At 31.9% G+C, this 27,485-nt stretch overlaps 1 protein-coding gene across 5 annotated transcripts in view; it reads left to right on the top strand.

Annotated features, from left to right (window-relative positions):
* LOC105328683 (N-acetylated-alpha-linked acidic dipeptidase 2) overlaps positions 1-25,586 on the top strand; it is a 29,360-nt gene extending 3,774 nt beyond the window's left edge. For 3 of the 5 annotated variants that reach the window (XM_066078999.1, XM_011429663.4, XM_066079000.1), the window contains exons 3-20: positions 1,970-2,252; positions 4,609-4,682; positions 9,103-9,243; positions 9,872-10,007; positions 11,284-11,406; positions 12,092-12,278; positions 12,760-12,859; positions 12,977-13,063; positions 13,323-13,408; positions 13,801-13,920; positions 15,745-15,827; positions 16,249-16,312; positions 16,943-17,102; positions 21,222-21,315; positions 22,614-22,857; positions 23,033-23,120; positions 23,807-23,899; positions 24,429-25,586. In XM_066078999.1, the coding sequence (XP_065935071.1) occupies positions 1,971-2,252; positions 4,609-4,682; positions 9,103-9,243; positions 9,872-10,007; positions 11,284-11,406; positions 12,092-12,278; positions 12,760-12,859; positions 12,977-13,063; positions 13,323-13,408; positions 13,801-13,920; positions 15,745-15,827; positions 16,249-16,312; positions 16,943-17,102; positions 21,222-21,315; positions 22,614-22,857; positions 23,033-23,120; positions 23,807-23,899; positions 24,429-24,627 (2,361 nt within the window). In that variant the 5' untranslated portion in view covers position 1,970 and the 3' untranslated portion in view covers positions 24,628-25,586. Of the gene's footprint in view, positions 1-35; positions 522-1,969; positions 2,253-4,608; positions 4,683-9,102; positions 9,244-9,871; positions 10,008-11,283; positions 11,407-12,091; positions 12,279-12,759; positions 12,860-12,976; positions 13,064-13,322; positions 13,409-13,800; positions 13,921-15,744; positions 15,828-16,248; positions 16,313-16,942; positions 17,103-21,221; positions 21,316-22,613; positions 22,858-23,032; positions 23,121-23,806; positions 23,900-24,428 lie in introns of those variants that run through there. The other 2 variants (XM_066079001.1, XM_020067382.3) reach the window with 2 other exon arrangements.
* The last annotated feature ends 1,899 nt before the right edge of the window (positions 25,587-27,485 follow it).

The raw sequence follows: 27,485 nt of genomic DNA on the forward strand, positions 1-27,485 counted from the left end.
TTTTTTTGTGTGATATAACACCAGACTCAAAGTGAAGGAAATTTTCCTTGAATAAGTGCCATTCCCTCCATTATATCAATAAACAATTTTGCTTCCTTGATTGTATAGTGTGTTGATACATTTGAACAGCGCCATAGAATCCATGTTCAGACCGGATTCCCATTTACTAAATGTGTCCTAGCTGATTAGGTTCTTGAATATTTACCCAAGAAATGTTATATAGTCCATATAGTTGTGCTGGCATTACATTTCACTGTGCACCGAAATCTAATGCATGAGATTCATAGATTATTGGGAAAATGGCAAGAGGAACGGCCCTAAGGCTGCTGCCTCCATCATCAGCGGTGTCTGACAGTTGTTGCTGTAACAAAGAAGTATGAAAGAGAGCAGGATCACTAACTCAATCAATTAATGTCTAGATCATTGTGCTGGAGTGGCTGATACTCCGAGCTAGAGAAGTATTATTGTGAGTGTATGTAAGAATGACTGAAGCATTGGTATCTGCATGTGTTTTTGAACAGGTGGGTTGATAATTATAACTTTTCTTTTAATGAATTTTTTTGGTTAAAAACACTTATTTGCTATGTAAATCTTGTTTTATTTTTGAAATGTATTGACAATAGTATATTATTAGATATACATTTCCTATGCTTTAAATCTTTCAATTGGTGAACATTGTCTGTTATCACGCAATTGTTCAATTGCGTGATAAAAAAAATTAAAAATAATAATTTATTCATAAATGTAAGTGTTTTTCATTAAAGTTGGTCTAATGTGTTTATTATATGCTTTAAAATTCAGGGAGAATGAAACAAAGTTTGATGTAATAATGAGTTCATTATAAGTATGGTCAGTGTAACCATGTGTTACTGAAATTGTAATATTCAATGTGATAGAATGTTATTAATAAAAAATGTTGTTAAAAAATTAATTACGATATTGCCTGTATAATTGGATATTTTTTATGTACATGTAAGTTAATTGATATGATATTAATGGTAATTGATATAATGTGAAAAAATGTCTTTTCATTGACCATACAAATGAATATTCATTTTCCCTATTTGCAAAAAAAGAAATTAAATAAAAAACAGATTTGGATTTTTTTTCTCTCTTTGTACCAAACAGTGCTGTGGCAGCCCTAGCTTTGATCTGCCAGTTTTTAGCAATTAAAGACTTTATGACAAATATGGTCCATTATGTCAGATATAAGTATTGGTCTCCAAAGCTTATCAGTTATGGTCTCGTATTGGACACAGAAAAGGTTTTCTATACCGGCATCTTGCTCAAATCATTCACAATCTATGAAAGAAAAGAGTGAATGCTCTCTTTGCAAGGTAATTATTGTCCTAGTACGATACTGGGCAGCTTAAGGCTTTGGTGCCTAAACCACTGCTGTCCTTCATTAGATGAAGGTTATGAATATAGCAAAGAAATTTTCCTTATATAGATGGATCATGGATAAATGCAAATTCTATTATTATTGGTTATTGAACTCAAATTATACGATATTTATTGCTGTGACATATCTCTACATTCGAAAGAGCTGAGCCAGAAAATATAGGCTTTAAGCTATTGAAGGAGTAATTTGGAGGAAATCTTGGTAAAGATTAAAAGTAACTAATGGAGGAATATACCTGCAGTAAAATGCTTTCTATAGTGGCTTATCATGTTTGTTTTTATATCTATTGAGTATAACCCCCTTATTTTTAAAATGCAGGAAATTTCACTTTGAATTGTAATTCATCAACTGGTAAGATTCAGATTTTTGTTCAAACTATTGTGACTGCTGATCGATTTCTCTAATAAAGAAGGCGATACCCTGGGGATGTAAATATAATTAGATCTTGAATGCAATCAGATTATATGAAACATTTTCAGAAACAGCTATGGCTGCAGCACATCAAAACCATGACACTTTCACTATTTCAAATAACCTTGTAACTTTTGTTGTTTCAAATATTTTTAGGATGCCTAGCAAAGGAAAGTATGTAGCAGGCAGACAAGTGTCGCGATGGGATGCAGAGTCTGACATAGTAGACATTCAGTATCGCCACTTTGACAAGACAGCATCGTCGGGCCTCGCTGATTTCTTTTCTGGCAAAAAAGGGAATGCCCTCAAAGTGCTTCTTCTTGTAGTCTTCTTTTTCACCGGCCTCATCATTGGTTACATTATCAGAAGAAACATCCATGAAAAGTACATTGCACCCAAACCAGACCCGTCACCGGTGCCTGTTTCTCCTATTTACCAGGTAAATAACACTGTAGTACAGTTAAACTTCGATATCTTGAATGCTGATATCTCGAATACAATGCATATGTCGAAGTGATTTGTAAGTCCAAACCACTTATTTTTTTTTATATTTTATTGTCAAGTACTCGGATATTATGAAGTTTTTAAACAGTCCAATCTAGTTTGAGAAAATGAAGATTGACTGTATTTTGAATTCAATTCTTTAATTAAATTTTTTTAAGTCAGTTTCAAAATTTTACAAAGATCAAAGTTTGGTGTGTTATTTGATATATGAAAAAAGACTGGTTCAGTGACTAAAAAATCTTCAAAATTATATTAAAAAAAAAAAAATTTTGAATTTTTTATACAAAGTTTAGAGAGTAAGATGTCTATTGATATGAAATAATTGATTAGTAAAACAACACAGACCCAAACAAAAAGTACTATACCCTGTACATGCTTGCTGCACTATCACTGCAAAATCATCAATAACGTTCATGAACATTGTTTTTTTTCTTTCCTGTCAAATTTTTTTGGGTCAAAAATTGTTCATGTTATTAAAAGGCAAAACTAAAAAAAAAATTCTTTTCTGCCATTAAATTCATCAATATCAACCTGTTCACCTCAATCTTTGAAGAATTGTTCCCATACATTTGGACCTTTGTGTAAAAACTTCTTTAAAGCAATTCATGGAGAAAGACATGTCAGCAGATTAGTCTTTCAGACATGTTTATTAATAAAAAACAAGTTCTGCTCAATCTTAATTTTTGGTATGGCAAAGATTCCTTGTAGTGGGATGTCATAATTTTGTTAAATTTAAATCTTATTTTATATGCAATGATCACCATATTTCAAGATGGTCAAGATTTTAAGCAACCTCAGATTGTTCATCCATGTTCAATATGATATACATGTACCAATTTAATCATCAGGGTATCATTTTAAAATGCTTCACACTTTATTAAGGTTCCAGTTGAGATAACTATAATTAATTGCCAGCTAGTGTTGACTTTAATTACTGATAGCACTTTAAATTCTCTTTAATTAAAAAATGCAATTGTGAATTATGCCATGAAACGTTCTTGAATCTATAAAAATAAAGGTCGATGTAAGTTACAAAACAATGAGTATAGAATGAAAGTGAAGATTTATGTAGAATTATTTATGAGGCAACAACAAAGGGGATTTGATGAGCTTTGTTGCATATATTGTGTATCAGTGTAGATAAGGCTGTTTTGTAAAGGGCTTAGTTCTCAGGACAATCAAATTGGCATCCATTATCAAACAACAATGTTAATCAATCAATAAAATGTACGTAGCAAATGCATCATAATCTGATATATTGTATACTCCAGTCTGAGTAGCATAGGAACATCAAAAATTTAGGAAAATAGGAGCTCTATGGTGGAAGCGTTCTGTGTTTGAGCTTTCGGAGCATGATTTGTATGTATTCACAGGGGAGCCGTGAAAGTGAGGCCAGATTTTGAACATTGCTTCCAAATCAATAAAATGTCTTTCAAACAATACTGCTGACCTAATAGTAATTGAGTTAAGCTATATATTTAGAAGATATTTTATTGCTCACAAAAATCTCCAGAGTGTATGCAAGCATCAACCCAAACTTCCTTTTTTTTTTTTTTTTTTTTTTACGCCTGCCAGCTAGTTTCTGTTACGTTGTTTTATTTATGTATGACTTATATTCCATTCATATTACCGTTAGTTGATTCAGTGCAATTTATATAACTCTGATAAAAATCAGTATATGACACATTCTATAAAATAAAAGATCGTTTAGTACTGCAAGCACTTAAATTTGCCATGTTTGGATTACTGACTGATGAGGCAAACATTGAACTTGATCATATCCAGCAGCTGACAACATTAAACTGTGATGTTTGTTCCAATAGTGGGGCCCTTGAAGGGGTGCAAAGTTTTACACACTTATATACAGAGAATTTTTGACAAGAAGTCTTCACAAAAATCACAATGCTACAATTTTTAAAATTTATGATGATACTACAAAAGCATCGTAGAATCCCACATGGTGTGGATAAAAATTTGATGTTCTGTGACCCGAGATACAACAGTGGAGCCCCACAAGGGGTGCAATTAATTCATGCAATGTTTCTACAGAAAAATGATGTTCATGTTTACAAAACAAATTTTATGAATAATTCATGAATATTTAAAAGGGTTACATGAGATTTTTCCTCGTAATCAGAATAATCAGGCAAAATGATTGTAATCCAGACAGATTAAGAGGAGTATTGCATATTTTATATTTATTGCAGTATTTAAAGGTTCATGTCAGCTTTAACAACCTAACACATCTTGTTTGGTTGTATTGTGGTATTGCAAATAATTGTATTTTGTAGGACTATGATCCAGCCATTAGAAAACTGCTGCAAGATGACCTGCAAGATGTTGTCAATATTGATGATCATATCAAGTAAGTTTGAATTAAAAGATTTTTATGTTTTAAAAATCTATGAAGATAAACTTTTAAACACCCCCCCCCCCCCCCAACCCACTAAAATACCATTGTCCAAGTAGCATAGTGGACAATGCACTCGCTTCTCACCGCTGCGACCCGAGTTCGATCCCCGTGATCGACACTGGTTGTATGTGATAGGGTACGGCAGTCGCCCGCTTGGACATGTGGGTTTTCTCCGGGTACTCCGGCTTCTTCCCACAACAATGACCCCCTCAAGCTAACATCCGTGCCAATGAGAGATATTGATATAAGTTGTAGAACTTGTTTATCAATCGTTGTAAAATAAATAAACGTTCAGTTCATACCATTTAAACATGATCTATAAATGCATGACAGTAAAGAAATGTTGATCAGGACATCATTTGCAGCTTAAAAATAAGTTCTGTTCACAACTGTTACCTCATTAAAAGACCTCAATCCTCTCGGGCTGCTAGATGTGAATTGGAATGTACTGGAAAGATTCATTAATTTTGTTAACGTCATTGCTGTCATACTATCACACCAGACTACTTCGCTTCATCTCTTACATGTATACGAATAATTTTTTATATCAGACTGTGTTCAAAATTAGTTGCTGGAAGTTAGTAGAAGAAAAGACCATGTTTTTTTGAAAGCAAATGGTTGTATTGATCTCAGAACATTGCTGAAACCAGTTGTAGGGGTTAATAAATCCCCTAGTTTGAGGCCATATAGCCGTATATACTGGTGGCTGGTGAGGGTCTTATTTAGTGTTGAAATGTGGTTTCTTATTCAATAAGCTGGTGGTATAATGCATGAATACAGGCAATTCCTAACAAAGTGAACCTTATTTTGCAAGTTTTATAAGATCTGAGTTGATTGGATGTGGTAGTGTAATGATGTAGAATAAATTTTATCATTGCATGGACGTACAATTCACAATTAAGATCGGAATTGAATTGAATGTTACTTGGATGGGCTGTATAAATTTGTCTATATAACAAAATTAAGCATCTTCAACCTCAAATTCTGCTGCAATAACTGGTTATATCCATATTAATTTGATTTGATTTGAACATAGTTTATCATGCAAATATACATTTACATAAATGGATTATGCAGCAGGCAATGCCTATGTAAGCCTTCTCCATATCAATATTACATTTCAGGTATACCATATTACAAATAAAAAAAATGTACGAAATTTTTCATTTCTATTTCCAAAAACACAAAATGTACTTGTGCAAAAAATTAACACAGAAAATACTTTCTTTGGTGATTCATGCATGTTATGATGTTAGCAACCTTGCAGAAAAACACATAACTGGGATAAGCTATGAATTGCAATCAGTTTCGATAAAAAGTAAAAGAAATCATACTTTGTGGATGTAAATATATACCGGTAAATATGACCACTTTGAATGATCTTATTGATATTTTTACAATGGCATGAGGCAAGACTATTAATTCCTGTCTTTAGATATGTACTCTATTGAGCCAATCTATTTTAAGTGCATGTCTCAGGAAATTACTTGACACCTGTCATGGCTGCTGAAGGAAAAGAAGTGATACCATTGATTGAATGATTAGGAGAGCATCTCTCTAGGGTTCTTATTTGATTTGGTTTTAATTCATTTGTGATTGTAGTTCTAAATAAATAATATTCTAATCTTATTGCAAATATTCAAGAAATTTATTTCTTCTAGAAAAAGGGGTAGAAAAGGATTTCTGGAAAGAACAAATATTGCACATTACATGAAAAATAAACACTATGGTTGAACTAAAACTTTTGCCATTAATTTTTTTTGGGAACATTGGTAATTTAAATCATGCTAGCCTACATGTATGTATTGATATTAACCAGGAACATGAAAATACTGTGACTAAATTGAGAGCTGAAACATAAAAAGATAATTTTTAGGAGATTCTTTTTCTGTATGAATGAAATTGATTATGCGGTGTTCATGTAAATATGCTGTTATCAATGAAGTACATTTTTAAAAAGTTTGATGTTATAAACTTGCGGGTATTCAGAAACCTCCTTTTGAATTATCATCACTCAATTATGTATTTTGAAGTCATTATGCATTCCACAGCAAGATTTCATAACTCTGAGAACATAACATTTGCTTTTATGATAGATATAAATGTGGTTAATCTAGAGGGGTTCAGATGTGGTAAAACTTTTAAAATGAATATCATGGAACTCCTTCATGCTAAAAGAAAAAAAAATGCAAATTTTAGCATTGTTTTAATAGTTATATGGATATAGTGCACATATAAATTCAGATTTGCTCAAACCATGATTCCTGGGGCAATCATATATAGGAATACTGGTATTTGATGAAAATATTTTTATGCCTCCTTTTGAAGAAGGGAGGGCATATTGCTTTGCTGCTGTCCGCCTGTGTCTCTGTCGGTTGGTCAGTCCACCAACAGTTGTCGTTAATTTTCTTGGCAGAGGTTGTAATATTGAAATGAAATTTGGTATAGAGATTTATCATAATAATATCTTTGTCAAGTTAGATATGATTGAGCTATTTTTGACAGAGTTATGCCCCTTGGACTTAAAAAAATTCCAATTATTTGCACTTTCTGTTCATTTTTTTTTTTTTACAGAGATATCAACAGAAGGGGGCATGAGGGTTTCACAAACATCTTTTGTTATTTTTTTTTTTATAGAAACTACAATTTTACAAACTGTGATGTTATTTATTACTCTAGAGGTTACTTAATTGCTTCGCAAATAACTGTTTTGGAATTCACTTCAACAGTAAAACTTTATTAATTTAAACTAAATTAATTCCTCTCTCTCTCTTTCTTTCTCTCTCATGAGCAAAATAACATTATTTTGAAGCCTCAAATAATGTAAATAACATGATCATTACAGTTGTCACAACTTTATTCTTTGCAATCTTATGTCTTCCTTTTGTGCTAATATATTATGGCATTGCTTCTGTTGTTTATAACAAATTGTGTGTGAATCCTACCAGGTTAAGTGTTTAATTCAGATTTTCTGTCTTTATTGTTCTTCGCCTGCATCAGGAATTTGTTTGGAACATTTAGGGCAACCATACTACAATTGAACATTAAAATCCTATTCCTGCATCCAATCATGAAAAGTGTTGCATCCATTTTTGGGAATTAAAAAAAAATATTTCATCCACTTTAAAAGTAATGAATATGCACAAGTTGAATTTATGTGTGGATTTAAGGGACAAGAACCAGCAACATAATTACTAATATATCAGAAATATTTCCAGGATTGTACATGGAGAATGCTAAATTACTCGAACATTATTTGACATGTTCTTGCAATTCTGTTGGTTTTTTATCAGCTGAAATAATCATATAAAAATATCAAGACATGAAGAATTTTGTTATCTCAGTAGCTTGTAGTTCTAACAAAGCTTTTTAAAAAAAAGTTATCTTTGTTTTTATATAGCTTGATTTAAAGTAACAATTAATTGCCATTGTTCAGATCCATTTAAATGGTAGCTTTTTTTGTCATAATCAGCTAATAGGCCCTCGTTCATGGAAGAAATCAGATCTGAAAGTACATGAATTTTGTATTTTCTCTTCTTCCAGTCATTATTATATAATATTGCTTCCTTTTCCTCGGCGAGAATATTGACAAGTCTTGTAACCATTGTATTCATGCAGGAAGAAGATGCTTTCACCATACACATTGTAAAACTTGTGCTGGAAACATTATTGATCATTAGTACGAAAAGCTTTTTGGGTTTGTTGATCTGCTCATGATTCAAGCCATGCACTGGAACTTATATCAAAACCAACACAATTTCTTTCACCATCTCTTTTTACAATGGTTATTTAAACAAAACAAATTGAATTCAAGACTATGGGATGAAAGACAAAATTATTCTTTACTTTATGAAACTTTGGGTGCGTGAAGGGTTGTGATTATTTGGTGTACGTATAATCAAAATAGTCAGAATGCAATATTAAAAACATTTAAGTTCTTTAAGGTCATGGTTATTTAAGTATAAGATAAGAATGGTGAGTGAGGATGCATCAAATAAATATTGTAAAATTCTTGCCCTCTGGTTCAGAGGTTCTGGTGTGTAGAAGGATGAGGCACTATTGATCAGATAGCAAAAGTGCTTCAATTCTTAAAAAGTCTTTTCACTTCAGGACATCTAGCAAGAAAATTGAGTACATTGTTAGAACTGGCAAGAAAGCCTTTACCCAAATTGTGAAATAAATTGAACTTTGGTTAGGGGTTTTTGGTCATATACTGGTATTAAAAATGAAAAATTAAAAAAGAAAAAAACCCCAACAAACCTTCAGTTCCATCCTGATTCAGTACATATATGAACACTGGAACTGTGACAATTGTATGGATCCTTTACCGGGCTGTATCCTTTAAGTTTTTGTTTTGATCTCTTTAATACAGAACATGGACAGAGAGCATCGGACTGTCAGCTGTAGGATCGACTTTAAAGGTTGTGATGGGCACCCATGACATGTGGCAGTATTTTCCTCTTGATGGCCTAACCTGGACAAACTACTCAGTACTGCTCTCTTATCCATTTCTGTAAGATTTAATTTTTTTATTCTCCGACTTTCCCAATCTCTAATTAGGGACTCCACTGTGTTGACCATTTCTACTTTTCTAGTAATTATTATTGTGTCCATCTGATCATTTGTCTGTCCTATTGACATCTGCTGTCTGATGCATCAAATTTTCTAGGTCAAAGGTCAAGGTCAGAGATGACCTGTGTGTAAAATCCTAGTCTAGACCATATTTGTCCTTGACTCTGCAATCTTGGCCCATTCTTGCTTAGACCTTATCCAAAGGGTGTCTTTGGTGAATAGGTCTGCAGTGATCTTGAAGAAAGTTTCTGCATTTTAAAGTCATGGTCATATCAGACCTCTGTAAAATCACTGTCTGCCTCTAAATTTTTTTAAGAGTGCTTGCTGGATAAAGGATTTGTATTGACCTTTAAGCTGTTTAATATGTGTCAACTTAGTGTTACTTCTATTCATTTTATTATTTTTAAATAATATTATATTCATAGGAAAGCTATTTTTTTTAAATTTGATGTAAGTTACACAGGTGAGCAATGTGGCCAATGAGCCTCTTTGTGATTTTTTTTTTTTTTTTTAGAAATTCATATCATTTGTATTTATGTTATTACAATCAGTTTCTTGTCCTACAATAGTCAGAGTCCAAACAGAACATCTATAACACTACAACAGCGAAATGGTACTGTGTTGTGGAATGCAAACTTCAGCTTCTCTTCAGAACATCCAGAACAGATGCCATTCAATGCATACTCTCCAGAGGCATCAGTGAAGGTGAATCCAGTCTGTGATTTTTTTGTGGTTGACTCTGTACAATATATTTAAATACAAATAAATTCAATTCCATTATTTTTACAGGAAATTTGGCTCTTTTGATCTTAGAATGTGGGTCTTAGTTTAAATATTTTAATGAACAGTTTGTAAGTGCAACCCCTCTTTAAACACTACAAGGAATTTGTTGAAACTTTGTAGGAATTTAGATCACAATGTGTAGATGCCCATATTATTAGGAAATTCAGATTCCTCAATTTTTCTGGTAATTTCTGCTGTTTTAGAATTTTGTGATTACCTAAGGCATAGTTGTGCATATTTGCAGGTAGTTTTTATCTTGTGATTTTTTGAAAGGTATGCTCTTTATGAAATTATTTTGTGTATTTAATGCATACCCTGCCATTCATTATGTGTATAAGCATTGTCAAGTATTGGGGGAGGTTGGGGTATGTGAGCTTGCTCACTTTTTCTCTCACTCATAGGTCCTGAATAGAAAATATAGAGTATTTTTCTAAGAAGAAGATGCAATTTTGAAATTGCGATCTTTTAATCAAGAGATATAAAAAAGATTATTATACCTCTGTGTATTTTTCTATGTAAAATAACGATGAATAAATATGCAATTTCATCTAGCCAGCCTTTACTGTGAAGAAAGTTTTTGAGCTATTTGTCGTTGAAACTATTCACTGGCAACATTTGATTTCCCTCGTGTTTAATCTCGGAACTCCTCTAATGTTATAAGAGTCACTGCGTTAAATTCCAAGTCCGATAACTCAAACTTGTTTACCATCAACTAACTCAGATTGCTGACAAATTAAGTTTTCTTATGTATGATTAAATAGCTGTTTACTGGCTATGAGGACAATAGCAAGTTCATTGTCCTCCAGTGTTGACAGTAACTGTTTCCTTTGGGAAATTGAGAAATACTAAAAGCTGCTGTCTTTTACATTTGTCCTCATAGCCAAAAATTGGGTGTACTGTAAATTCCTAATTAAACGCGAGGAATTAATATTCGCGTAAAATCGCGAGAAGCCCGTCTCGCAAATTCTAAAATCTCGCTTTTAATTTTGGGACACATGTAAACTACATGAAACTATGATAAAATTTCAGCATTCGCGATTTTATGTTGGTAAATCATTGAATCGTGGAATTAAGTACTCATGTAAAATAAGGAATCTACAGTAATATTTGTTAGCTTACCATCAATTTTTTTCTCAAATGTTTATTCATGTTTTGTGTATTTTGACAATGTGTTGCTTTTCTTTTTTTTTGAACATAGGGGAAGTTAGTTTTTGCCAATTTTGGAAGAAAGACAGATTTCTCTACATTAGATAAGCTGAATGTCTCTGTCAATAACAGCATACTACTGATTAAATACGGCAAGATCCATCCAGCCAACAAGGTAACAATCATATTGTGGCATATTCAAGTAAATTAATTGGAAAATTTTGATACCTTAAATTTTTAAGTTTAAAACCATGGGACTTGAAGGGGTGTACCATTTGAGCATGTGTATAGACCATCAGACTTAGAAGTACATTCACACCATTAGACTGCAAGTAATTCATCGGAAATAGCACATCAGCCCATCATAGGGATTTGACACAGATCATTGCCCCCTGATGTGACTGTCTCATATCAAAGTACTGTACACATATTACATTTGGCTGTGTATTCTATTCAGCCAGTATTTTATGCGGAACGTGGCTTCCACCATATAAAGAACATCTCATGATGTTAAACATAAATATAAATAAGATTATTAGGTACATTCAGGAATGGGCTAAATCAAATCAATGGTAACCTGTTGCAAGATCATTTTCCACTGCATATCGTATGTTAAGTGAAATATGTTTATAGTGCCATATCACGCTCTGTAGCTATACATGTAAATATCTGATTGCTATCTGGATAGACAATTAAGAAGATGCATTGACAACATGCACACTTCCATCCATTTTAAGGCATGGAACATAAATTTGATACATCTTAGTTTTCAAAATAAATCAATTAACTTTATATATTCAACTTACCTTGCTCAATAACTCAGAGTACGCGTACGTGTTATATTCAAACTTTCATTGAAGGTAAAACATGCAGAGGAGAGTGGGGCCCTGGGTGTCGTCCTCTATCCCGATCCTCTGGACTATGCAAACAACAACACAGAGGCTGTGTACCCCAGCACTTGGTGGCTGCCTGGGTGGGCCATCCATTCCCATCATGTCAGATACACGCTGATGGGAGACCCACAAAGTCCTGGTTATCCCTCACTAGGTATTGGCCAAGTTAATAAAGACATGTATTTGTAACCATAGTGGTACCTTGTCATGTAATATTACTGTAAAGTCTTGTGTATAGCACGCACCTGTGTATAATACGCAAGCCACAAAGTTGAGTGAAAAATGCTGTTTCTATGTATAATATTCAACCCAAAATCAGAGAAATTTTCAGTCAAGAGTTTTGAAAAGTCATTGATGTGCATGCGTTGATAGTGTATTCAAAGCACTTAACAGTAATAACATTTGAGGATCTAAACGAAAGCAACAATGAAAGTGATGACTAATTTGATATTTAGTCCAATTCCTTGATTGTTCTTACATGAAATACATTGTAAAAACCTGCATGGGTTTTGCGAAATCACTTGATATTTTGAACCCAGGTTCAATGTTTTGCTGCAAAACTTCGAACCCAAATAAAAGTTTACAATACTATGGCTGCGAAATTTTGCTCTGAGATTTTTTTTTCATATGTATAGATGGAGTTTATCATCAACCTTATCCGAAGGAGAACTGTCTCGGATGCCCCCGTATTCCAGTTCAGTCTGTCTCATACAACGATGCCAGAACTCTAGTCAGGTCAGTGTACATCCAATTACAGATTCTTAAATTGTCAGTAAAACATCAATACCGGTACTTGCTTCTTTAAACAAGTTGTTACTGCATTGGTTTTACTTTGACTGGTTTCCCTTTTAGGTCAATGGTTGGTTCCTCTGTCCCGGATGACTGGATTGGGGGATTAGGGGTGTCATACAAAACAGGACCGGGGCATTCTAATGACAGGTATTGATGTAACTAGAATTTAAGAAACCATGCATCCTCCAAAAGGAGAAAACTTTTATCCTATATGTGAATTGTTTTCTAATTGGCTCAAATAATAAAGCATTATGATTGAATGACTGAAAAATTTCTATGGACAATTTTTGAAATGATCAAAAACATGTACCGATACCTCAATTTTAAAAAAATTTTTTTTTTCAAAGTGCATTTTTAATGATGCACTTTAAAATCGTTCAATAGTACTCATCGTAAATTTTTGTAGGTTGGTCAATATGACAGTAATACGAAACCTTGTGCAAAGAAAAATTTCAAATTTAGTTGCAGAAATAAAGGGAAAGTATGAAGAAGGTAGGTTAATGTTTCTAATTAAAACATCACAATTTTAACACTATGTAATGCATTGATGAATATAGACGAGTATAGTTTATTTAATTAATGTTAACTGAACTATAATCTTATAAAAAATGAGAGAACAGGTTTGAATTTCTCATACTATTTTTAGGTAGGAAATTAAATAAGTTGATATTGAACACATGATAATATATATGCAGACCTTAAAACTACAGTAGATAAGCTGATCTTTTGTTTGTGCAGTGCAACTTACTTTCCAACTGAACATTTTCACTGAAATATTAAAGGGCATTTAATCCCTAACAAATGTTTCTGCTTAAACCCAATAGTGATGCAGATATTTTCACTGTGCAGATCTGCCTTTGATATATATATATTTTATATTGTAGACAGATACATAATCATTGGAGCACACATTGACTCCTGGAACAGAGGGGGTGTAGACTCGGCCAGTGGCTATGCAGTGTTGTGGGAACTCCTTCGCACTTTTAGTTTTCACACCAAGAAAGGTATAGTGATATTTTTTTTCATGCACTTCAATCTACAGAAATTTGTGAAAGAGCTAGCTTATGATTTGTTTCAATATACTGGATGTTAACTTAAAAAGGTAAAGTTTATAAGAAATATATGTAAACATACTAGACATTTTTGTATTGCATTTCATATTGTGAAACGTAGCATGAATTCATATAAGCATTTGATTGCTATGTTATATTCTATTGTATCATAACTGCTACAGGTACATGTAGGCTTTCTACTGGTGCTAGGATTGGATGTTAGGAAATTTTGTCTACCAAGTTTTTTTTTTGACAACAGGTGATATGGATTGCACCATTTTATATGTACAGTAAATTTCTTAAATTTTTGTGTGTGTTTCTACATCGATATTGATAAAGGTAATGCACAGGGTTTTTTGTTTTGTTTTTTTTTTACTTATGTCCAAGAACTCTTTATTATAAAATATTCATTTAAATCAGAATGATACATAACTCTGTTTTCTTAATACATGTACATTAATCAAATTACCATTGTTATTAAAAATAATTACTAGCAAATTTTTCTTAGCATTTCTTTTTTGTTGTTTTTTTGTAAAGGATTCTATGAGAATATGTTGCTGAATTGTGACAGTGTAAAAAGGTCTTATATTTAAAGATGCACTAACAATCACACAAACAAAACATATGATGTAACATGTTTGATATGAAACCATCTTTCTATTGTATTAGGGTTCTTGAATATAGTTAGTTGCAGAAGATAACTGTTATGGTTAAGAACCTCGTGATTTTAATTTTAGTGGTCAGCCCATAAAAATTGAAAACAGACAATACATGTATAACATTTGTAGACTAATTAAGACTTGGAGCACCAATTTTATACAAAGTTAACTGTACTGCAAAAACATGAGCAGAAAAATCAAATATTCACATTGCAAACTGACCATTTTCTTTATGCAAATTGAATTCAATTTTTATTGACAATGTCAAGCACCAATAAATCTTATTTCTTGCACATTTTTTTCCTTATCTGAAAATTAAGTATTTTTTTGAAAAGCCAACCACAGCAGTAGTGGTATATATACAGGTTGAAATACATGTAGTTATGGATGGCTGCTTTCTGAGCGAGGAATCCAGATTATTCAGACTTCATAATGCATGCACTATACTGAATATGAACAGATTTGAAGAAACAGAATAAAGAATCTACACAAATTGAAATTTAGATTTGATATCTTGCAAGAATTGCCAGAATATCCAAATCTTGCTCAGCAAAGGTTGCCACACTTTACATGATCATCAAACATGAGTGCAGTGTTTGCATTCTGACTCTGAAACTCCATCCAAACTGGAGAATAGGTGATAATGAATTCAAGTACATAACTTGCTGTTCTTCATGTATGTTTCTCTAAGTCTTTGTTCCCTTTTATTTGTTTGTTGCTTCTTCGGATATTTCTTACCAGTGCACTGACTTTAATTTTTTTTGTCAAATTGAATTTCTACAAAACAATGCGTGTGTCTTAATATAAATGTGTTGGGTTGAATGAAATACATGAATGCAGTGAGGCTTGAATATAATGCTCTCACCCTTAAAAGGCAGGTGAGCAAGGATGATATCACAAACTAAGAGGTGGTAGTTGGAGATGAAAGAAAAATAATGCATACTCATTAATTCGTGTGATCCTTAACTGATTTGGTCACAGTTAAACATTGTTGTTGCTCAAGCGAGGGATGTGGCCTCAGGGCCTCTTTTAATTGGATTAACTCTTTTAGAAAGCAATGGCATGTATGCTGATATGTATGTTCTGATAAAAATAAGTATATTTTGTATTTCATTAGGTTACAGACCAAGGAGAACACTGAAGTTTGCTTTATGGGATGCATCCAAATATGGACACGTGGGATCCTTTGAGTGGGTTCAGGTATTTCAATTTGACAAATTAAAATGTCTTTCAAAAAAACATTGAATTTTTAAATACAAGTTTGCAAACATCTTAAAAAACTTTAGAAAGATCGAGATACAAAAATTCACTTGGAAAATGTTACTGGATCAGATGAGTTGTGTGGTCCATGGGCCTCTTCTTTCTCAATTCCTACTTCATTGTTAAATGGCTGTCTTGTAAAAGTAAAATGTTGATTATTACCTGTATAATGGACTACACAGTGCAGTATACATGTATTACACATAGCTGTCTTTGAATAATAAAAAAGGGGTTGTCTTTACATTTTCTGTATATAATTACCATTAACTAAATAAGATAATAACTGATAGAATACCTTCTTTTGAAAATCTTAATCCTGTATTTTTTCTCATTTATGCTTTAATTCTGTTTTTTAAACAAGGAGATGGAAAAAGAAATTGGACTGGGAGCCATTGCATATATAAATTTAGATACAGTTGTAAGGGGTGAGTTATTTTAAGTAAAAGTTGAGGTGGAGTTGTAATTACTGTTGAATGGTTAAAACCTACTTCATAGAACAATGAACCTTTATTATTAAATAAGTAAACTTTTTAAGAGTATTTGAAATAAGTATGACTTTGACATTTGTCCATCATAAATCTTCAAAGTCAAAGGTCATTTAATTAGATGAAAGCCTCACATTTCCATGACAAGTTTAATCTTAGATGCTCAAAAAGTAAATTTTAAAGGCATTAAATTTTATAGACTTCTGTCATGAACAGAGAGTGATGTGCTTTTTTTGCTGGACATTTACTACATTCAGAGGTCATGGCAGATAGTTTACAGTATGATGGTTAATGAGGCTGGATAGTCAAAAGATTAATCATCAGACCTACCAAGAAATTTTAGAAATGGTTTTTATAGTTAAAAAAATATTTCTTACTAAAGAAAAATGGCTGATATTTTAGCTTTAAAATTTGAGTATTTTCATAAATCTTTACACGAAGCTCTCCTTCTAAAGGAGATTAATATAGTTTTTAAATAGCCATGACATTCCAGCCCTTTTAAAGGGTTTCCCAATCTGACTCAAAACCTAATTTTGTGGTGTTTTACAAACATTTCTTGTTATATCTTAGGAAACTACACATTTTTTGCGGAGAGCAGTCCATTATTATTTGACGTGATTCACAAAGCAGCCAGCACGGTGAAGTGTTCCGATCCTGATTACCAGGATATGTCAGTTCTGGAGCGATGGAATCAAACCTATCGGGATCCGGAAAATCCATTACAGCCAAAGTAAGTAGACATTTATGTAAGGTCAGGGTTAGTAGTGCTATCATAAAACCACCATCATTCAGAGTCTTATTTCATTCTTGAAATAAATCTCTTTCTTTCTTCTTCTTTTCCTCTGCGTTATTTGATCAGTGTATATCAAAGTATGCATGGTGGTGATGAGTGAAGAGGTCTTGTGAAATTTATGTCTCCTGGGTAAGGGACTCTGAGGATATATAGGGTTGGGCTCTATTGGTCATATAGAAAATATGCATATCAGTTAAATATCGGGTAAAATTATTTTTAAAAAATACTCTTCCCTACAAATAGACTTTAGCAATAGATATTTAGCAAAAAATCTTGATACAGTGAGGAAGAACAAAGAGATCAGTACTAAAATGATGAAATTTATATCCCTTTATCAGTTTTGGGTCCCAGGGTTTGGCTCTCATAATTTTTTATAAAGTCCTAACTTTCTCGGGACTACAGGGCATTTAGACAAACTGAGTGCATAGCTAGGATGTGTAGGATGCGCAGAAGGTGAACTTTGATCACCACACCAAGCTTTGTCAGTTTGGGTTCTTATAATAGAGAAAGATATTTGGATCATGTAGAGAAAAATTCATTCATGCCTTAAAGTGTTTTTTCAGTACTTGAAACTATAAAACTTTTGAATGTGTTTTTAAACAATCGTAACTCCTGAACACCCCACCCCTTAAAAAAGATCAAAGGAAAAATGGATTAAGGTACTTTTTGTTGATAACACAAATGGATTACTTATTTTTACACATTTATCCATTTCTTTGAAAGCAGTTATTCCTCTTTGGTTATGACACCTTTCATAAGTAATAATACCGGTAACTTCTTTTTATAATGTATGTTTTTGATAGGTCATTTGAAAAAAAGTTATACATAGAATTGATTTTTAAATTCAATTGTTCTACGTATATATAATATATTCCTCAGCATATATCAAACCTACAAAAAGTCCTACAAAATGACTTTTAATTCAATGTCCTACAAATTCAATATAACCATCAGTCTGCAAGTGTTACATTAAAATTGTTGAAACACTAAACCTCAATTAATTAATAATTGTCCAATCTCTGTGGAAACAAAAAAAAAGAAAAAGTGCAGTGCAGCATGAGTCGTGGTTGTTACATGAAATTATAATAGAACCATTTTAAGAAGAGGGTTAGTTGTGTGAAACAGCAATGACACATAGGCCTGTCTATATCCTTGCTGGCCACTCAGCCATGGCACTCTGAAATCAACATGATTTGTTTGTCTGTTGAGCCCAGACTATGCAATCTATGCATATATTTCAATTGAAACCAGCATCATTTTAACTTGTTTTGATGGTAGGAATTAATTAACAGGAAGGTTACATCCTACGGAAAGTGCAAGGTCTAGTTATGAAATGGTTCTAAATGTATCTTTAGTGAAGGGTTGTTAACTGGAATTTGAAAAAATATGATTTGTTGGGCCTTCAGCATTGGGAAACAATTTTGTCTATATGATGTTGGCCTCATACCAAGTCAATAACCGTATAATATAACAACTCAGGGAATCTCCCAGTGAAAACGGTAAAGGATTGCTGCTGGTGTGATAAAATGCCTTCTGTTGACTAGTTGCCCATGTATAATGTTTTCTTGTGTATCTTCCACTGCAGTTATTTTTATGAAGGGCATTAGCAAGGTTGATGTCACATTGACAAGTGCAATGCAATCAGCCAGTTAATTACACTTTATGGTTTTGCAATTAATTGACTATAAAGTTGCACATACCTTTAATAGTAATTTTTGATGTACGTGTTGTTTAATACTTTTGACAAGGTAAACATCATTTTTGTGTGATGTCATAGTAAATAGTGCTGCAAAGTTAGGCCCCAGGAGGGGAACCAATTAATAATATATAAGTACCAGTAAACTCTTTAATAATCTTCTCAAGATCGAGCTACAATGCTACATGTACAATCTAAGATATTGCTAAGAAGCATCCTTATTTATTGTAGATTTTGAATTGTTCAATATTGGTGCTCCATGCTGAGGGTGTAAAATGTCCGTGTAACATACAAATAAAGTTACATATCTTAAACAAATTCTCATTAGTTTTTAGTTCAATTATACAGATGTTATGTAACAGTTTGTGAAATAAATTTATTGAAGCATCCTGATATTGTGTACAAACATTGATAGCTGTTTGAACCAATCATTGACCTCCTTACCAAAAATTGGATCCTCGAAGAAAAGCAAAGTTTAAAACCAGGTGTATGATATAGGAAATAGTTTTTAAATCTTTTTTCAAGAACTATACATTGCTACTGTTTGTCATATACATCTAAAAATGAATTTGAAAGCATCATAATACAGTGTTGATAAAGAATTGTATGAATTGATTGTAACCTCCACATCAAAAATGATATTACTATGCAAATGGTGTTCGGAACCAGGAAATACACTGTACATCTAAATTGTTTCATGAAGGATTAGTCTGTCAGTTTATTTTTGTTTTCATTTTTTGTCATCATTAAGTTAAATATAAGTGGAACTGTTCCCTATGGGTCATCACACCTATTCAACAACAACACCCCCCCCCCTTTTTTTTTTTTTTTTTTTTTTTTACTTTTCACCCAACCCAATATACATGTTTCATTCATTCAATTGGAAATTATTATCAAAATCCTTATGATTTTGTGTTAAAAATAACTTTGGTTCCCTATAATTTCATGAAATTGGATAGCAGCCATGATAATTAAGAAGTTATATCTTTTTGATTGGTTAATTGAATAAACACATATATATTTGAAACATATATTTGATGCCTGAAAAAACCCCTATTTTTTCCCTAACTGGTATATTTTATATGTACTAGAGTAAACAATTAAAAGCCATTTATGTGTCAGGGAGATTAATGGCTTTGGTTTGAGTTTTCTGTGTGTTCCTGGTTTTGTCGTTGTTTACCATTGCATATCATTGTTGGTGTTTGTGTGTTGTACTTTACACAACTGGGAAGCCAATGAAGGAATGTAATTATGATTTATGATTATTTCACAAGCATTGAAATTGACAGGCAGATTTTTTTATGAGGTTAGCTAGTGTGTGAATCTTAATAATCTATTAAAGAAGACACAGAAAAACAACTGGGGTTCATAATTTCCCTTTAGAAGTATTCTTTATATAGCTTTTGAATTTTATTATACTTGTATAATCCATACAAAAGTGTACAAGCACTATGCTGAGTGTATTTTTTTTTTGGTAACAATCAGCAATTTTTTGGTAAGCTTGTCATAATACTTTTTGAAATCTTTTGAATTCAGATATTAATTGGTGCAAATTTAAAGCATGGTTCATTGATTTAATGCATTAATTAGTTTTTGAAAATTTTTCTTTCTTCTAGGGTTTTGATCTTATTAATTAAATGAGTACATACTTAAAGAAAAGCTCTACTTGCAAACAAGTGGGGAGGTATTCTATCAAAGTAGGAACTCTAAAATGTTGTTGTTGAAGGATTGACATTATCATATATAAGATGTATGAATTAATAAATACAAAAAAATGTACATTAAAATTTTGTATAAATTAAAGGATATCATCTCAACTAGCTGGTACCCCTATTTTGAAGAAAAAAACCACATTTCGCAGATGGTAATGTTTCATATCAAATGAATTTTTTATAACAGAATGGGAGAGGCCTCATTAATCTGATTTATAATCGCTTCAATGTGTGCTAATTTGTTTTTTATTCTTAATTCAATGAATTTTTAACTGACTAAGGATGAATGGTAATCTTGACCCAGTTTGTTATGTGTACCGGTATATCATTTTTGGATTTTGGTTTTTTAAAAAGGTACCCCGGGCCACCACATCAAAATATATACTTTTTATGACACTATGTCACAAAATGGCGACATAAATGTTTTGTTAAACTGTTTGTATCAGTTGTTTTGATTGTATATGACAATAGGTCAGTGGTTAAAGTAGCTTGCTTGTGAACTGTAGATCACAAGTTCTAGTGATATCTATTCGGGATTTATTCTCAGGTTTTATGATACTGTTTCAGTAATGTACATACGCGCTTTCAGACGTACCATTGTCATGTCACATAAACTGACTTATCTTTTTTTTAAATATTTGTTTTCAGAATCGAAGCTCTTCAAGGAGACAGTGACCATTCCCCCTTTTACTATTATCTCGGTGTCCCGTCTTTCTCCCCTGCCTATATGTATAATCCTAAGGTAAGTTCCAGTAGATCTTTACACGCAATGCTAGATTTTGGTCTGTGATAAAATTTTAAAGAATGTGGGCTCTGAACAAAAATTTCTTCCACATTGCAAGTGTAAATCATCTTGATGGGCATTCAATTTGATGTCTAAAATTCATGGAATAAAAATTTGATATATTACGAATATCTCTGCGATATATCATCGCATTTTGGCTTCCTAACTCCAGACCAGCTGGTTTCTCAATAGGGATATGGGCACACCATAAAAGCAACAATTTTTTAATCATTTATCTTTATTTTGCTTCATTAAAACTTGGAAATGGCTGAATATTTCTTGAAAGGCAGTTAGTTTTTACCTGAATATGTGTCTAAATATAGCAACAATCTGCATTTGATGCAAAAATATTTAATTCACAAATGATTAATGATATAATTTTTCTGGGCCTTCTCTTCCCAGATAAAAACCTGTAATTAATGTACATTTCACTGTAGAATATAATTCTTTTTAAAAAGCCGGATCCGGAGATGTTACACCCAGAGATAATAAAATATTTATATACTTTTGCCACATTTTTTGAAAAAGCAAAATCTGCCAAAATTAAAATACAAGGATGCCGTGTCATACTACATGTACTGTCATTCTGTCTTGATTTATATGGTAGCTTATTGGAACTGCTAGTTTAAGATATGCAAGAATTGTTTTTTGGTTTGAATCCTGTTGATAAATGTAAATGCTATATTTTTTTATTTATTTATTTATTTATTTTTTTTAAAATTATTTGCTGACCAGCTCTTGTATAAATAGGGATAGACAAATATTTAAGACAACCATTTTTATATGCATTCTTTTTGCATTAATTTTGGTAGATATGTCATGTTAGTTCCTAATTCTTGAGAGGAATTTAAATTATTTTTATTATATAAAAACTACGAAATATATTTCAACGTGTTTCTATTTCTCTTTGTCATATATTCATGATAATTTTTGTTATTGTGTAAATTGTCAATTTTATTCCATCATATGCAATATAACTGCATTATTAAAAAAAAAAAGTCTTTGAACTTTACAGACAGTTCTCACCAGACAGCATTTAGTCACACCTTTTGTTATTGGGCACCTTTCAAAAGATACCACTATATACTGATTTTAAATATGAAATAAAATAAAACATTTCTCTAAAAGAGGTGAAGCTTGACCCCATATACCATTTTTTCAAGCAGTTCATATGTGTATTTAGAAAATATTCTGCAACTCAAATGAAATGTTTGCTACTGTATCTTATAAAGGTAGTTTCCTTTTTTTTTTCACAGAAATACCCAAATTTACCCAATTATCCAGCATACAACACCTTGGAGGATACAAAAGATTATCTGACAAATTTCACAGACAGGAACAACTATACCTTACATATCAAAGTCACACAAATCGTAGCCGATGCCATTTTACGACTGAGTGATTCTGCAGTGATTCCCTACAGTATTCAAAATATAGCAGACATGCTTGCTAATGGCAAAAATATTGTAAAGCTGTTAAATTCATCACATGTGAGTTCAGGTGAGAATTTTTTTTTTTTCTCAAAATGTCCTTTCTAAGCTTTAATGCTTCCAATTTCAACACATACAGACAAACAATCGAAAAAATCTTCGAATCAACTAGAAAATTATTAATACATATAAAGTTAATGTGTTAATGGTCATTTAATTTAATTTTTTCATCTTTTTATTTACAGATTTCCTTTTTTCTGAAATTGACAACTTTTCAAAACATGCCAGATTATTGCAGACAGAGTTAACACACCTGGATAAAGACAAGCTAAAGTGAGTTCACAATTTGATTCATATTTATTTCAAACATTTTAGGACATGACTGACTACAAAGTAAAAATATACATCAGTATACCTACTTATGCAGAAATTATTAGCTTACCTGTGCTTGAAGTTCAGGTGAATTTTCAAATTAAACTCACCTGATGTCTATTATTGTTAATGGTGCCTATGAATTTTCACATTTTCATCTTCTCTAGAGACACCGAGTCAATTTTAACTAGGTTTGGTTGAAAATTTTATGAATTTTTTAATTTGCTAAATAAAAGGTCCTTCCTGAAGCAGATATATATTATTGAAACTAGAGATTTAGTCTTCTATTTAAAAATTGCACCTGAAATGTATATATTAAAAGGAAAATTGGTGTTCATTCAAAATTTAAAACCATGGGATCACAAATTGGTCATGTGATAAATTATCTGAATATTAGTTTTATTGCCCCATTTGTCAGTATACTGCTTCAAGATGATGATGTTTTCCCAAAGAATTAAAAAAACCAAACAAACCATGTATCATATTAAAAGTACATTCCATTCCATCATAAGTTGACAATAGAAAAGACAAAAGAAATAAAATTAATTAATCTCAGAAAATACAATTTTTTTGATTGACAATGGATAAATGATTGAATTGTATAACATTGAATTTAATGAATTACATGAAGACCTTTTTGTTAACAGTGAAGAAGTATTGTATGAGATCAACGACAAACTGATACAGTTGCCAAGAATCTTCATCGTCAGCGCAGGGCTTCCAAATTTTACCCAATATAGGTGTGTTATTGCACTGTTTCTCTCTCTCTCTCTCTCTCTCTCTCTCTCTCCTTTAAACTGTTCATTTTCATTAAAAAAAAAAATCAACTAAAACTACTATTAACTTCTTGCATAAATCAAATTATTAACTGGTCTGAAATTCCTGTTAGAGGTCCATTATCATTGGAACCATTGTTGTCGAGATGGGAATTAACATTTGAATGTACTGTTTGCACCTGAAATGAGACATATGTGACAGTTTTAAGCTTTACAGAGATAATAAGTGTGATTGACATGACTTACTTTCTTAGTAGAAAGATGACTAAATCATATCATTTAATTTGATAGATAAAATAAAATCTTTATTTAAATATCTGTCAATTTCATGAGAAACTTATCAGAACTGTCCTTTTTTCAGATTGAAGAGCAGGTGTTACAACTGAATAATTTATAGTTAATAAGTCTGATAATTAAACCACAATGTGCATAAATTTACCTTAGTTGCAATGATGACATGCACTCGCTTAAAAATCTGTTCCCTTTTTTCCAGAAATATGCTCATAGCACCACATCCGGAAAATTTGTACCAGACTCAAGTATTTCCAGGAATTGTCTGGGGATATAATAATGGTCAATTATCAGGGGATTGGTCCGATATGCAAATCCAGCAGTCTTCGTTAGCTGTGGCTATCAGGCAGGCCAGTAGAAACCTGCAGTCTATTCTGACAGTTCTACACAGTCTGCAATAGCAAGCACTTTTTTTTTTCAGGAACAGTTTTTGATTTAAATGAATTTCCAATGCCCAAAGTCAAAAAAACAGATGGAAATATATACATGTATTGCATTTATTTGGTTATAGAATATTTGTGCTTTTGTTCTTTTTGTTTTATGTGTGTTTAATTCATAATGTCACACAAAACGAACGTTGTAATTCATTTCAATAAAATGTCTCAATTAGCTATTTTTTTAATAGTACCGGGGTATTACGAATCTTAGTATATTTCTAGAGTATTTGCTATTGCTGTTTGCTTTTGTCCTGTTAGTTTTATCTGCTTATTCATGTCATAATTTTTAAAACTAAGAATAAGTTGTTATTCATTTTGATCAAATGTTTCAGTTGGTGAAAGGAATTTTTTTTGGAAGATGTTTTTGATAATTTTGCATCTTTGAGCAGTGGAGTAAACAATTTATAAATTATGTTTATGATAAACAAGAATCAGTTTTGAATTTTGTACACAAAATGTCTGTTATGCAGTCTTAGCAGATTGACTTCTGAAACAAAACTCACAGGACTGTGTTTTCTGTTCATCGAATCTCTGGTCTTCTTTTTCATCTTCTTTTATTTCTTAAAATTTGGAAAATTTTGTTCATCTTGTGTTAACCATTTACTGTGCACTGGATTGTGCTCTATATCAACTTGCCATTCAGTATTTCCTAACTGCTTACAACGTTATGATCAAACTTCCTAGCCATTAGATCATTCTGTGTTTTTTTTTTATGCTGTTCATTCAGTGTTTGCTCATTTAGATGGGGAAGTAGAGTGTTTCAGGGACAGCTAACGCTTTGATGTTTACAGTGTCAACTTTTTTTGAATTTTATCTTTGACTGTGAAAAATTATTTTTTAATTAATAAATATAACACACTAGCTGCAATAATGTAGCCCTCTCCCGATCGATTAATATTTTTTTCTGGGGGGGGGGGGGGGGGGGGGGGGAGTAATATAAAACATCAGATATAACAAATCAGAGAGGGCTACATTATTGCAGCTAATAACACACATACGTACATAAACATCACGCATAGGTAAATAAACATCACACATACATAATCATCAGCCTAACATTTTCTTCTTGTGTTTGATACATGTATGTGTTTTGAATGAGTTGTCCTTGTGTCTTTTATCTTTATTTATAATTGGTCACATTTTGACAATTTTTTTTTTTTTACCTACAGCTTGTTTTGCTGAATAATTATTTACAATGGTTGTGCTATATAGATTGATATCAATCTCCTTAGATTCTCTCCAAGTATATGTACTTATTTGTTTACTTTTTTTTCTCCAGAATTAACACTTGAGTCATGATAACTTATTTATTTTTTGGGTAGAATATTGCATAAATGTATATTTGATGTGTTCACTAGTATGTGCTTTCCATACCAAACATGCAATCATGCTGATCTTTTTTCGGTGTCAGGGTCAGATCTTGGGTTGTACTTGTGCTTTCCATACCACACATGCATACTTAACTCTTTTTTTTTCTTTGCCAGGGTTAATATATTAATTGTGGCTGTACTTTAACAAATTGGCCACCATGCTCGTCTATCTAATATTTTTCGGTGTTTTTACACCACAAAGAGTCATTTATGATTGATTTGCAATTGATTGCTGTCAAAAAAGTTTTGGTGTAGGGTTTGTGTTATAATTATGAATTATTAATAACGTTTATCAATCATTTGAACTATGAGAAAAAAAAAAACCCTGGCTAAATCATGTAGAGTCATGAACTATTAGCTTTTTTCTGTTATACATTTGTTTAGAGTTATTTTAGTTATATAAACCCTTTATACATTCCCATCTTGTTTTTCTAGAACTACGTGTTCAGTACTGGTCAACTACAACCAAAGTTGGCAGAAAGCATGCATTTATGAAAAAAAGATTTTCACTTTTTACAATACCCCTGCAAATACCGGTAAATATGGTGGTTTTTTTTGGAGGAGAAGTAATTGAAAATAGCTAGGTGGCTGGTAATATCAAAATTTTTGATTTTGCTTTGTTAGTATTGTTTTCAGTAGCCAAAACCTTGCATTTGTCTTCCTTGATACAATGTTTGCAAAAAATATCTTGAGTCTCATATTTTGAGATAACTATTAAATACATAATAAAGATCAATTCTGTTTTTGATTTGAAGGTTGTGTGCAGATTATATATTATGAGTTCATCTTTTTTTTGTTTTGTTGAAAACCATTTTCAAATTTTTGATTTATAAGTGGATATCTTTTGATTTCCATAAATTCTATCATGATGTGTTTTTGTGTATAATTCAATAAAAATGTAAAAATTAATCGTGCTTCTTCGTGCTAAATTTTGATTATTGAATCATGGGATGTATGTCAGTTGAAGCTCATTGTATAAGGTAATAATTATTTGCACTTAAAATAATAACTTAATTCTTTTGAAAAACCAGCTCCTTTCTCCAATCTTCATGACAATAAAATGAAGTTTATCGGTGGATGGTATGTTAAATTTACCCTTTTCGACCATCAGAACATGTTTTGGCACTATGAAATTTGTAAATCATAAATGATAAATGTATATTCAAAAAGAGTCAATTTTGGTTTTCAGTCTTCATTGGATTTTTGTGTGTATGGTGGAGATTTGGACATGCAAGTCGCAGTGGCTCAAAAAATAATAAGATTTACATAAGTTGTTCATAACGATTCTATGTCTGGAACATTTGTTATTATTTTACATGTATTATGAACATTATGGTTGTGAAAAAATCTCGTGCGTGAAACAATATATCATATCATTGGTATATTTAGGAAGACACTTTCCATAAAAATTGTTATCTCTTAAAATTAAAAACCCTTTACTAAAGTTTCATA

This window comes from Magallana gigas, chromosome 3, assembly GCF_963853765.1.
Source record: "Magallana gigas chromosome 3, xbMagGiga1.1, whole genome shotgun sequence".
NCBI classification, from domain to species: Eukaryota; Metazoa; Mollusca; class Bivalvia; order Ostreida; family Ostreidae; genus Magallana; species Magallana gigas.